The sequence below is a fragment of the Populus alba genome, chromosome 19, assembly GCF_005239225.2.
Source record: "Populus alba chromosome 19, ASM523922v2, whole genome shotgun sequence".
Classification (NCBI taxonomy): Eukaryota; Viridiplantae; Streptophyta; class Magnoliopsida; order Malpighiales; family Salicaceae; genus Populus; species Populus alba.
The window spans coordinates 9,976,825-9,987,305 of record NC_133302.1 but is presented as its reverse complement, the minus strand read 5'-3'; the positions used below and the strand labels follow the sequence as shown (position 1 = coordinate 9,987,305).

The 10,481-nt window shown below is 33.7% G+C and overlaps 2 protein-coding genes across 3 annotated transcripts; one reads left to right on the top strand and one right to left on the bottom strand.

Moving 5' to 3' along the window:
* The first annotated feature begins 750 nt into the window (after nucleotides 1-750).
* Nucleotides 751-1,694, top strand: LOC140955015 (uncharacterized). The gene is made up of 2 exons (XM_073406490.1): nucleotides 751-1,041; nucleotides 1,144-1,694. Exons 1-2 carry the CDS (start codon nucleotides 766-768, stop codon nucleotides 1,663-1,665), a joined length of 798 nt encoding a protein of 265 aa, XP_073262591.1. The 5' UTR covers nucleotides 751-765; the 3' UTR covers nucleotides 1,666-1,694.
* Nucleotides 1,695-2,637: 943 nt separating this feature from the next.
* On the bottom strand, nucleotides 2,638-8,747 carry LOC118032432 (RNA polymerase sigma factor sigB). 2 transcript variants are annotated; one of them, XM_035037145.2, is made up of 7 exons: nucleotides 8,377-8,747; nucleotides 5,842-6,026; nucleotides 4,874-5,479; nucleotides 4,041-4,271; nucleotides 3,598-3,738; nucleotides 3,211-3,411; nucleotides 2,638-3,087 (listed from the first exon to the last, which is right to left on the bottom strand). In XM_035037145.2, exons 1-7 carry the CDS (start codon nucleotides 8,471-8,473, stop codon nucleotides 2,806-2,808), a joined length of 1,743 nt encoding a protein of 580 aa, XP_034893036.1. In that variant the 5' UTR covers nucleotides 8,474-8,747; the 3' UTR covers nucleotides 2,638-2,805. The 2 variants fall into 2 exon arrangements, with proteins under 2 accessions (XP_034893036.1, XP_034893037.1); XM_035037146.2 differs by having other exon boundaries at nucleotides 5,842-6,023.
* Between the last annotated feature and the right edge of the window lie 1,734 nt (nucleotides 8,748-10,481).

Genomic DNA, 10,481 nt, shown 5'->3' with positions numbered 1-10,481 from the left:
ATAAAATGTCTTATTACATAAAGATAGTAATAGGTTTTTTTTTTTAATTTTTGTAGGGAAATATTATCTTGGTGATGCTGGTTACGATATTCGAAAAGGAATCATTTCTCCTTTTTGTGGAGTTCGATATCACTTGAATGAGTTTACAGAACGTTCATAATAAAATGAAAAGGAGCTATTTAATCTTCGACACTCTTCATTTAGAACCGTTATTGAGCGAGGGTTTGGTATTTTGAAGAGTCGTTTTAGATCAATCGATGGAAAATCTTTTTGGTCTTATGAAACACAAGTAGATGTTGTGCTTGCATGTTGTATTATTCATAATCACATAATGAGGGTTGATCCTTATGACTTTCTTATGGAAAAAGTATGTTCGGATAATGAACCAATTAGACGAACAATCAACTTAAGTCAACGGGAGGAAAGGGAAGAGAATAGGGAGTGGATAACAAAAAGAGAAATGATTGCCTCAACCATGTGGAATGATTATAACACTCAAAGAAACTAGTAATTGAGTGTTAATTATATGTGTTTGTTTTTATTATGTGTTGCTTGAGTTTGTATTATATTTGTTATGTGTTTGGAGTAGATGTTGACTTTTTATAATTTCTCTTTTAATTATTAATTGTAGTTTTTATATGAAATTTATTAAATCTAAATATTGTATGATTTTATTTTGTATAAATTTATAATTTCTTTTTTGTAGAAATGAGTTCCACGCAGAATGAAAAATGCAAGGGCAAGCACTTCACATGGTCGAAACCAATGTCTCACATGTTACTTGAGATATTAGCTGAGGAGACACTTAAAGGAGGCAAACCTTCTTCGACCTTTAAAGCAGAATCTTTTGTTAAGGTGGCTACAGAAATCAATCAAAAATTCAACATCCAATGCGAGCCTAAGCATGTGGACAATCATCTAAAGACTGTGAAAAAAGAATGGGGAATAATAACCAAACTTAAAAATAAAAGTGGCTTTGGCTGGGATGATTGTTTGAAGATGATTACAGTTTCGAAAGATGTATATGATGAAGAAGTAAAGGTATGATAAATATTATACTCTTTGTAATTTTTATATGTACTTTTGTTTCTAAAATGCTATACAATGAACTAAAAAATTGCATATTCTAAACTTTGTGAACAGGCACACCCCAATCATGACAAGTTTCTCAACAAAAAACTTGATATGTATGAGGCAATGACAATTGTTGTTGGAAAAGACATGGCAACCGGAAATTATGCCAAATCATATGCTGATGTCAACTTGGAAGAGAACATTGAAGATCAATCAATTTCAATTGAAAATGAAGGTGAATATGAAGAAACTTCAAAGGGAAAAGAGACATCTTCCTCTAGTACACAAAAGAGGCAATATAGGAAGAGAAATCGCATGTATGAAGATGATGGTGTTGAAAAGTTGTCTAAACAGATTGGAGATGTAGCATTTGCAATTCAAAGTCTCAGCAAAAATCAACTTGATGTTAATGCGTTGTATGCGGAAGTGATGAAAGTTGAAGGCTTTGATGAGATCACTCTTGGGGATGCATTTGATCATTTGGTCCAAAATGAAATGTTGGCAAAAGCATTTATGGCAAAAAATGCTAATTTGAGGAAAATTTGGGTTCAGAATTTTGTGAACCAACACTACTACAGGCCTGCTTGCTAAGATGGTTTGAATATGTTGAAAATTTGGGTTCAGACTATGTTGGTTATTTGACAAGTATGTTTGCTTGTTTAATTCGGTCTAGCATGTTTATGTTTGTAATTTGAATTAATATGTATGTATATGAGATCGAAACGTAATATTTATGCATGACTATGTTTGATGTTAGGTATTTATATTTATTTCTTATTAATGATTATTTGATATATATTAAAGGGATAATTGCCTTTACCCGTAAAAAAAAAAATATTTATCCAAAAAACCCATCAAAATATTTTTGTATGTATTTATCTTTTAAAAAATTCTTCATACCAAAAAAAAAAAACCCAAATATATAACTCTTACCATAAACTAATTTGGTTTTCTTCATATGAAAAAAAAACTTATTTTAAGCTTTTAAAATTGAAAAAAATATATTAATACGTTTTACTTAAAAAATATTTCACAGGCTTATTTCTATATAATATGATATGACATATATAGTTATATTTTATAAAATAAGCTATGTATGAATATAGAATATAATAATAAAAAAAATTCATCATTATACTTTTTAGATTTCATTTTTTTTATTGTAAGTGATTAAATATTTATATTTAATATTTTATATATATTAGATAAACTTGAAAAAAAATTAATTCATTAATAAATTATTTTACAGTTCATTTTCCATAACACAAACAAACACTGGAAAGTGTTTTCCAGTTCATTTTCCATAACACTGCCAAACATCGAAAAATACTTTCCCGGAATTCACTTTCCCCGGAATTCACTTTAAAAAAAAAAAACAACTTTCCTGCAAACAAACGGAGCATAAAAGAAGTTTAAATTTCCTGATGGGCTTGATGGGCTTGGCTACAGAGATGCTAATATGAGAAAGCTAGCCGATATTTAAAAAAGAAAAATGGGAAAAACACACTTTTGAAAAACATTTTCAATCAGCTTGCCTTTTGTGCACTGTAAAAAAAAAAACACTCAAGAAAATGATTTGCTTCTCTGCACAACTTCTTTCTAAGATCCTGAAACATAAAATTTCAATTGCTGAAGAAAAATTAAGAAATAAATATACATGAAAGACAGGCCCTTTGGATCCCTAGGCAGGTTGCGAGGTTCTTCGGCAAACCAATTCATGAATGATGTGATTTATGAAACCAAATACTGCCTCAACTGTTTGGTTCTATTCTTGTTCTTTAGCTTTCGAAATGCGCTCAGCTCAATTTGCCGGATTCTTTCTCTGCTGACACCCATCAACTCCCCAATCTCCTGCAATGTTTTCATCCTTCCGTCCTCCATACCAAATCTCCATCTGATGACCTGATTCTCCCTTGGACTGAGACTTTCCAGAACCCTCTCCAGGTCCTTTTTCATAAATTCCTTCATTAGCAGATCTTCTGCTGTTTCTGCTTCGGGATCTGCAGTGACTTCCTGGGGAATATGATGCACAAAATTTTCAGCAAACCAAGCAAGCTGAAAGATGCAACTATGACTGCAAAAGTTTAAGCAAAAACTGCAACGCCAAGAGTACATTTGAGAAAGAATATTACGGACCGAAAGTTTAAGATCCATGTTAAACCCCATCTTCTGGTCAAGAGATCTTGGGGCTTTTGGAGTTAGTAGTACAGCACTGAGCCTCTTCATCGAGAGCCCAGTTGCCTCTGCAACTTCTTTATCATCAGGATGTCTTCCATTTTCACTATACAATTGTTTTCTAGCCTCCTTCACTCTATAAGTTGCGTCCACCATGTGAAACTGTAAACACAAAATATTGAAAAAAAATGTTAGAACAAAAGATATGTATTTAGTACTGACATAAGCAAATGAGTCGGTCACAGCAAGCATACAGCTACTACCTCATGTTTAGATCACATTTTCTAAAGGCAAATTGTTTAAACTTAGTCAGACAAAAGGACAACTGAGAGTTGGAGCAGAACTTACAGGTAAGCGAATTGTCCTAGATTGATCAGAGAGAGACCTGCGTACTGCCTGTCTAATCCACCAGTGAGCATATGTTGAGAATTTGAAACCTTTTGATGCATCAAACTTCTCTGCGCCACGTGCTAGGCCTCGGCATCCTTCCTATAAGTAAAAGAATAAGTTTTAGGAATTACACGCATGATGCCAAGGATTATTACAAGTTTCAGTTTCCTTGTTTCCTCTTTATTAATTAATTCTATTTATTTGGAACCTTATGGTGTAGTTGGAGTATGACAGGAGGAACTATAAGGAATCCGAGTATTTATAATCATAAAAGTGTGACTGGGGTGCATATTGTGTTTTCTTGCTTGTGCTTATTGGCAGTTATCTGGTATTGGGATCTAGAAATATTTTGTGATGAACATACAGGAAAACCCTCTGACCCCATTTGGTGTTTTACACACCTGAACAAGATCTTGGAGATTCATCCCAGCTCCCTGATAATTTTTGGCAATTGAAATAACAAGCCGAATGTTGGATTTTATCATTTTGTCTTTGCAAAGGACACCATAGTTTAAGCGCTTCCTCAAAGTCATCTGATCAACTCTAGCTGCAGCAGCCCATTGTGCAAAGGAGGGCTTGCCTCCAAATCGCTCCTTAAGCTCCTCCTCGATCCTTTCAAGTTTTAGTAGGTCCTGAAGAACATTAACAAAATATGAGACACAAATCTGATTGACATGCAATATATAAGTGCAGCAATAACCTTATTTATCTCTGATTATACAAAATACAAATTTCAACACTTAAGTCTCCACTTCCTCGCAAATGGTCACATAATAGTAATCTTCTTTTGTTATGAATGAAGTAACAGTTTTTCCAGTTACCCATAGCATAAAAACTCGAGGAAGACATGTTGGAAGCTTCCTATCATAGAAACCTCATGCGCTGGCAGACATTGTCTGGTACACAAAATAGCAAGGGAAAAATTTTCTATTTCAATTTCAAACAACCAACTAACAAAATTAGCTCCCATTTATAGTGCATCTAGGATAATTTACCTCCTTCTACCAGGTCCTTTAAAGCTTTAGCAGATATTAGTTTACACTGGACTCTTGGGTGAAAAAGCTCAAAACATGCGAGAATAAATTGCTGAATTACCAGGAATATTCATTCCTGTAAAAATGTATTTCAGTGGTTGACATCTGGAATTTATCAAAGAAGCATTCTTAAACCAAACCCCCTTAAAAAAAGAAGTGTTCTTTAAATAACATTAAAATTGGTTATTCATAAATCAGACCTGTATTCCTTCTGACAACTCCACTTCTTCGGTAGCACTGAGAAGCCTGGAAGAGGTGCTGGCTCCTCTAAAAAAACGCAATGGATCAGACTGGTCTACCTCTTGCACGGGCACATGCTTTTTCTTGCAAGCAGAACCGGACTTCATGAACACAAAATTTGCATCAGCCTTTTCCGCTGCTCTTGCACGTTTAGCTTTTCTCTGTGTTTGGCGCTTTGATCGCACAACTATACTCTCAGAAAGCTGTTTCTGCAAAAGTGCAAGTTCTTCATGTGTTGGTCCGAAACATTCAGATTCTTCAGTAGGGTATTGAGTCGAACATTCTTCTCTTAGTCCAGTTTCAGCTGAGAAGGAAACTCCAATTATATCAGCTCGTTCTTTTCCAGTAAGCAGAGACCACATTGAAGAAAAGGAATCTGCTGTGGATGCAATTGGAATTTTAGTTTCTGTATTCACAGAACAGTAATTTTTGGCTATTTCAGCTGCATCTTTCGCAACCTTGACAGCAGCTCTTGCAAGAGCAACTGCTTCAGCAGCAGCTGCAGCAATTACAGCCTCATCATTTATAATAACTGTTTCAGTGGCTAAACTAGTTCCAAAGAGTGGCTGCACAAATATCAAAGCAGAAAATAGATTACATCACCATTTAATACAGATCATTAACACATTATATCAGAAACAAACAGACTGCAGAAACTACATATATACAAAAAGATTGTTCAATAATTAGGCCAAGCAATTTTGTAACTTAGATAGCAGGATAAAAAGAAGAAGAAGATCATGAATAGCTTGAAAAAGAGATGAAACTAATAGAAACTAAAAATCTGATTAGAGAGGCCCTGCATGAATGGTAGAAATTTTTTTGACTGTGGTTTGATTGGCAATATGACAAACAAAGCATCTAGGGAGCTTGCTACTAACTTAGTGGACTGTAGTTGCAGTGATATCCCAAATAATGCAAGTCTCACCTCTTTGGGTGGACCAATTCCCCCTATATATGTCCACGGCCTGTTTGCAGCGATTGAATCAGAATGAGATTCTAAAGAAGGCAATCTCAATTTCTCCAGATTGAGCACTGCAGTTGATGTTGATGGTGATGCAGAGGGCAAAGCATATTGTGCTCGGAAACAAAATGGCTCCCCGTTCTTTGCTGCTAATTTCCACAAAGCAATCATGACCAAAAATAATGATAATAAGTTCTATGACCTCAAATCATAAATAAACATAAAACCAATATAGTCTTAGCAATGACTGCACTTCATTCAATAATTATGTTCCAGATAATCTTTACAAATTTATGCTCTATTAAATGAATGTAATCATGAACAAAAGTTGCTAGCAACTTAACAACAACCCTAGAATCAATATTCTACATGGAGCAACAACATCAAACTAAAACCAGGAACATCTATGCAAACAAGTGGTAATAGCACCCTTATACAAACTACAATTGCAACAAGTTAAATAATAAAATAACCAATAGATGCTAGATAAACTTGCATAACAGTCGGCAAGGAAATTAAACAGCAAGCACACTAAGTTTTCTCAAAGCATGAACTTATATTACAAATATTTGGTGATTCCATGTGGCCATAGGAATACAATTACAATTTGTTTCAATTTCACCATTCATAGGATTTTCTAATCTGGATTTTTAGTGAATAAAATCCATATCACCATTCCTTAATTGCAAAAGCTATGTTACTCTGGAACAGAGGTATGTTGAGGTAATATTATGGTTCTGGATGAAAGAGATTCCTCCACCGTAGAAAAGAAAGACTGTTATTGTGGAGAGCAGTTACAAGAAAGGGGAAATATGAATGGCTGGTCCCTGTGAAAAATGAGACTCGGAAATTGTGCTGGAATAAAGCAACAGGTTTCTGCAGGCATGGTTCAACTTAAAATGTTTATAGAGACTGTCTGTTTGCTAGTAATTGTTTCCTCATGATAAAGTGAAACATCTGTATGATTTCTGAGGAGAAGTAAAATTAGCTCCTGCAGTTGTAAGAATAGACAATTTGAATGAGGGTAACACATGGGAGTAACCTAATCCTAGGAGCAACAGCAGATGCAAGCCTCTAGATGGGAAAGCTATGAAGGAAGTGGCAGACAACATGATACTTCGATAATGCAAATACTTTTTGTTTCAGGTGGAAGGTAATAAAATAGCACAAATCTGTAATGAAGTCATCAAACCTTGTCAAGGGTAATTAAAGTGTGTTATGATGATTCTAAAATCAGAATAGAGGAGATTAAAGAAGATAATTCAACAGTAGAAAAAACTTAACATGAAAATGTTTATCAAAACTTGCCTCCAGTTCCCATCTAGCACTTGATTTTTTTTTAATCTCTGAGCTTTCCTTTTGAAAAAACATTGTTTGCCTAGCTATTTCTTGTGCAAAAAACAAATTAGACTTTCCCATGTAAAAGTGGTCAGTTGCATGAATTTGTTGGTCTTTCCAATCAAGGTTCTGCTATTAGAGAAGGGGGATCCTGAAATGGTAATGGCCCATATTGACAAGAGAGAGGAATCTGTTCCAATGAAGAACAATAGCTCTTGAATATAGATCTGACACAGCAGGAACACTGGATACCCCTCAAAACAAAATCCATTGTCCTAAGGTCCAAGATATGTCTTGCAGTTATCAATATTGGAGATAAGAAGAAAGTTCACAATGAAGAATCCCCATATCTTGAAATCCTTAGGAGCTCAACAACTAAATTACACCAACAAACATCACTCGATCAACTACTAAACTATTTGGGAAACAATTTGTTTTGGAAAAATATCACAAATTGAAAAGAATCATGATTGGAAAACAAATCCTTATTAGACCTAGAGATATCACACTTTCTTTGGGTAAATATTTTAAATTTTGCTGCAGATCTACCATAGAAAGTAAGTTTAGTTAAAACACTATTTCCAAATTCTAGAAACAGGGAATAATGTGAAAACACAAGATCAGGAATGGAGAAGCAGAACACACCCATCTCAATTCTATTTGAAACAAAGACATGTATTGAGGATGCCTATCATGCAACTTAACACCAAAACAAACCCACCTCAATTCTTACGGAAACAAAAATGTCTACGATTGCTGGCATCAAATACACATTGAACCAAAACCCACCCATTTCAGTTCTGGTATCAATTAAAGCATTTGTCATTAGATATCAACTATAAGAACACAAAAACATAATCTTCCAAAAATTATTATCGAAGCCAAGACTTCCATTACTCAACGGCATTCAAATCACACAAAACCAAAACAAGACATCCATTTCAATTCTGATAGAAACGAAAGCACTCAAAATTGCTTATGGTCAAAAACAAAGAGAAACCCAGTTCAACTATTGTCAAAACAAAGGCAGTTGTGATAAAATATCAAGAAAAGGCAACACCAAAAAAAACGCACAAAACCCATTTGAATTCTAACTGAAACAAAGGCATTGGTGAGTAAACAATAAAGAAAAAAAGAAAAGAATGCAAGAGAGCAACTCACAGAGCTGGATATGGTTGGTGCTGTGATGTTGGAGATTTCTAAACTGAATAGAGAAAGAGTCTGGTTGGCACTTGAACTGTGGCAGTAAACAAGACATCCTCCCCTTAGCTACTAGTCTACCGCTAGCTACTATAATTATTATTACTGTATGCTTCTTTTACCATTCAATTCAATTCAGTGTCTTTTCTATAAAGAAATCCATGAAAGAAGAGCCTTCTTATCTGTTTAGTGACAAAGATTTGGAATTTAAACAGAGAGAGGGAGAGGGAGAGACGGAGACAGATAGGTGGGATGTTATTTGTTGGTATTGAGGTGATAACATGACAGGATAAGGGGGGGTGAGGCTTCCTGTCCCTGCCTGCGGACGAGAGGGACAACCAGTCCAATTTTATATATTTATATACTTTCCTTAGGAAAGCAAATCTACAGTATTTTCCACTTTTTGAAACAAGAAATCCATATTTAGGAGTTAGGTCCTAATAACATATTATTTAGCCTTGCCTAATAAATTTATAACAAAATTAAAAATTAGGAGACAAATTGTTAAATGATTAAAATGTGTCAAGTAAAAGTTAGAAAACAAAACATATTCAATATTATGAATAACAAATTATACTAGCTAGGGTACTATGTTATCAATAATTTATTTTGTTCTAAGATAATTATATATTTATATTTTCATAAATTTAATGAATATTATATGTGACATAATATAAATTTAATCAATATTATATGAACCAATATTATGCGTAACATATCAATAAAATAAATGGTTTAATAACGTTTAAGCCAACTTCAATTTGTTTTATTTAACTACAATAGTAAAATATAGAGTTTAATTGATCAATAAATAACACATCAAATAAAAAATGATTATATAGATAGTACAAATGACACGGGATTAAAGTGAATCATAACGAAATTTATTATAAATCAATATTATTAAAGGCTAAGAATATCATAACTATAAATAATTCTTAAAATACTTAAATTTTATTCATTCATGTCTCTGCAAAACAAAACTATTGCAATCTTTTGCTTAGAAAATACTAGTAATATTGAGTTGGAAAACTAAACTAAAAAAGCATAATAATGTAAAATAGAAAAATATAAAATTAACTAAAAAAAATGTATATTTTCTTAAAAAAATAAAAGTTTCTACATTAGTTTTTTCATATTAAAAGGAACTCATTCTTGAGTTCAACTCTTAATTAGAAAATTGTCATCCATAATGAATATCTTTTTGTGTATGGGTTAGGTCGTTATGAAGTCCCTAACACATTTGTGCAAGCCTTTCCCATTATAAATCCTTAGCACTGCACATTTGTGTAGGTTACCTTATTTTAATCCTACCACTAGAATTTTCAATAACAACTAATATAGATAGATACAATACACTAGTTTTTAGACATTATTTTCTCGCTGGAGAATCTCCTTATCCCCTCACACATAAGCACATCATATTCTATTATCTTTTCAATCATGATTATTCAATAGAACACAATAACTAACCACCAAGACTTGTTGAGCTCTGATATATATCTGCTATTACATCCAACCAAAATCATTAGGAATCATTGGGTTTTGATATCAACTAACACCAACAGACCAAAAGATAATGGGGTTTGTTACAAGTTATAACTCATAAAAACCAAGAACATTATTATTATTATTATACTAAAAAAGCTCAATGACCTTGTTATTGTTTACCTAGACACAAAGCATTGTGGATTAAAGCAGTATAATGATAGGGCTACCCTTGCCACAGTAAGTTGCAAAGACTGCAGGGGGAGGGTGGGCTTGTCTTTTTTATTGGGATGCATTTGGCATTAAAGGGATGGTTGGAAAGAAAATGGTTAGTTTTAATATTGATGGGGGTATGGTGGGGCTATAGGCCCCTGGTTGCTAACACCTGGTATGGGGCTAAATCTTCATGCCTGGCTACAAACCCAGGCGAGTGAGTCTGCAAAACCGCTCCCCGGGTCTGTAGACCCGCGCGCTAGGTCTCTTCTGACCCGCGCCATGTTTATGTCTATTTTCTACTTTATTTTATTATGAATATTTATGATTTTAATCAATAATGTTTCTGTTTTCTTATCTATTTA

Bases quoted from the DNA above. Each gene is read 5' to 3' on its own strand.
- LOC140955015 (XM_073406490.1), top strand. From the start codon at position 766: ATGTCTCACATGTTACTTGAGATATTAGCTGAGGAGACACTTAAAGGA. The intron at 1,042-1,143 runs GTATGATAAATA...CTTTGTGAACAG, and splicing joins TATATGATGAAGAAGTAAAG to GCACACCCCAATCATGACAA.
- LOC118032432 (XM_035037145.2), bottom strand. From the start codon at position 8,473: ATGTCTTGTTTACTGCCACAGTTCAAGTGCCAACCAGACTCTTTCTCT. The intron at 6,027-8,376 runs GTGAGTTGCTCT...TGTGGAAATTAG, and splicing joins CACCAACCATATCCAGCTCT to CAGCAAAGAACGGGGAGCCA. The intron at 3,088-3,210 runs GTCCGTAATATT...CATATTCCCCAG, and splicing joins ACATGGATCTTAAACTTTCG to GAAGTCACTGCAGATCCCGA.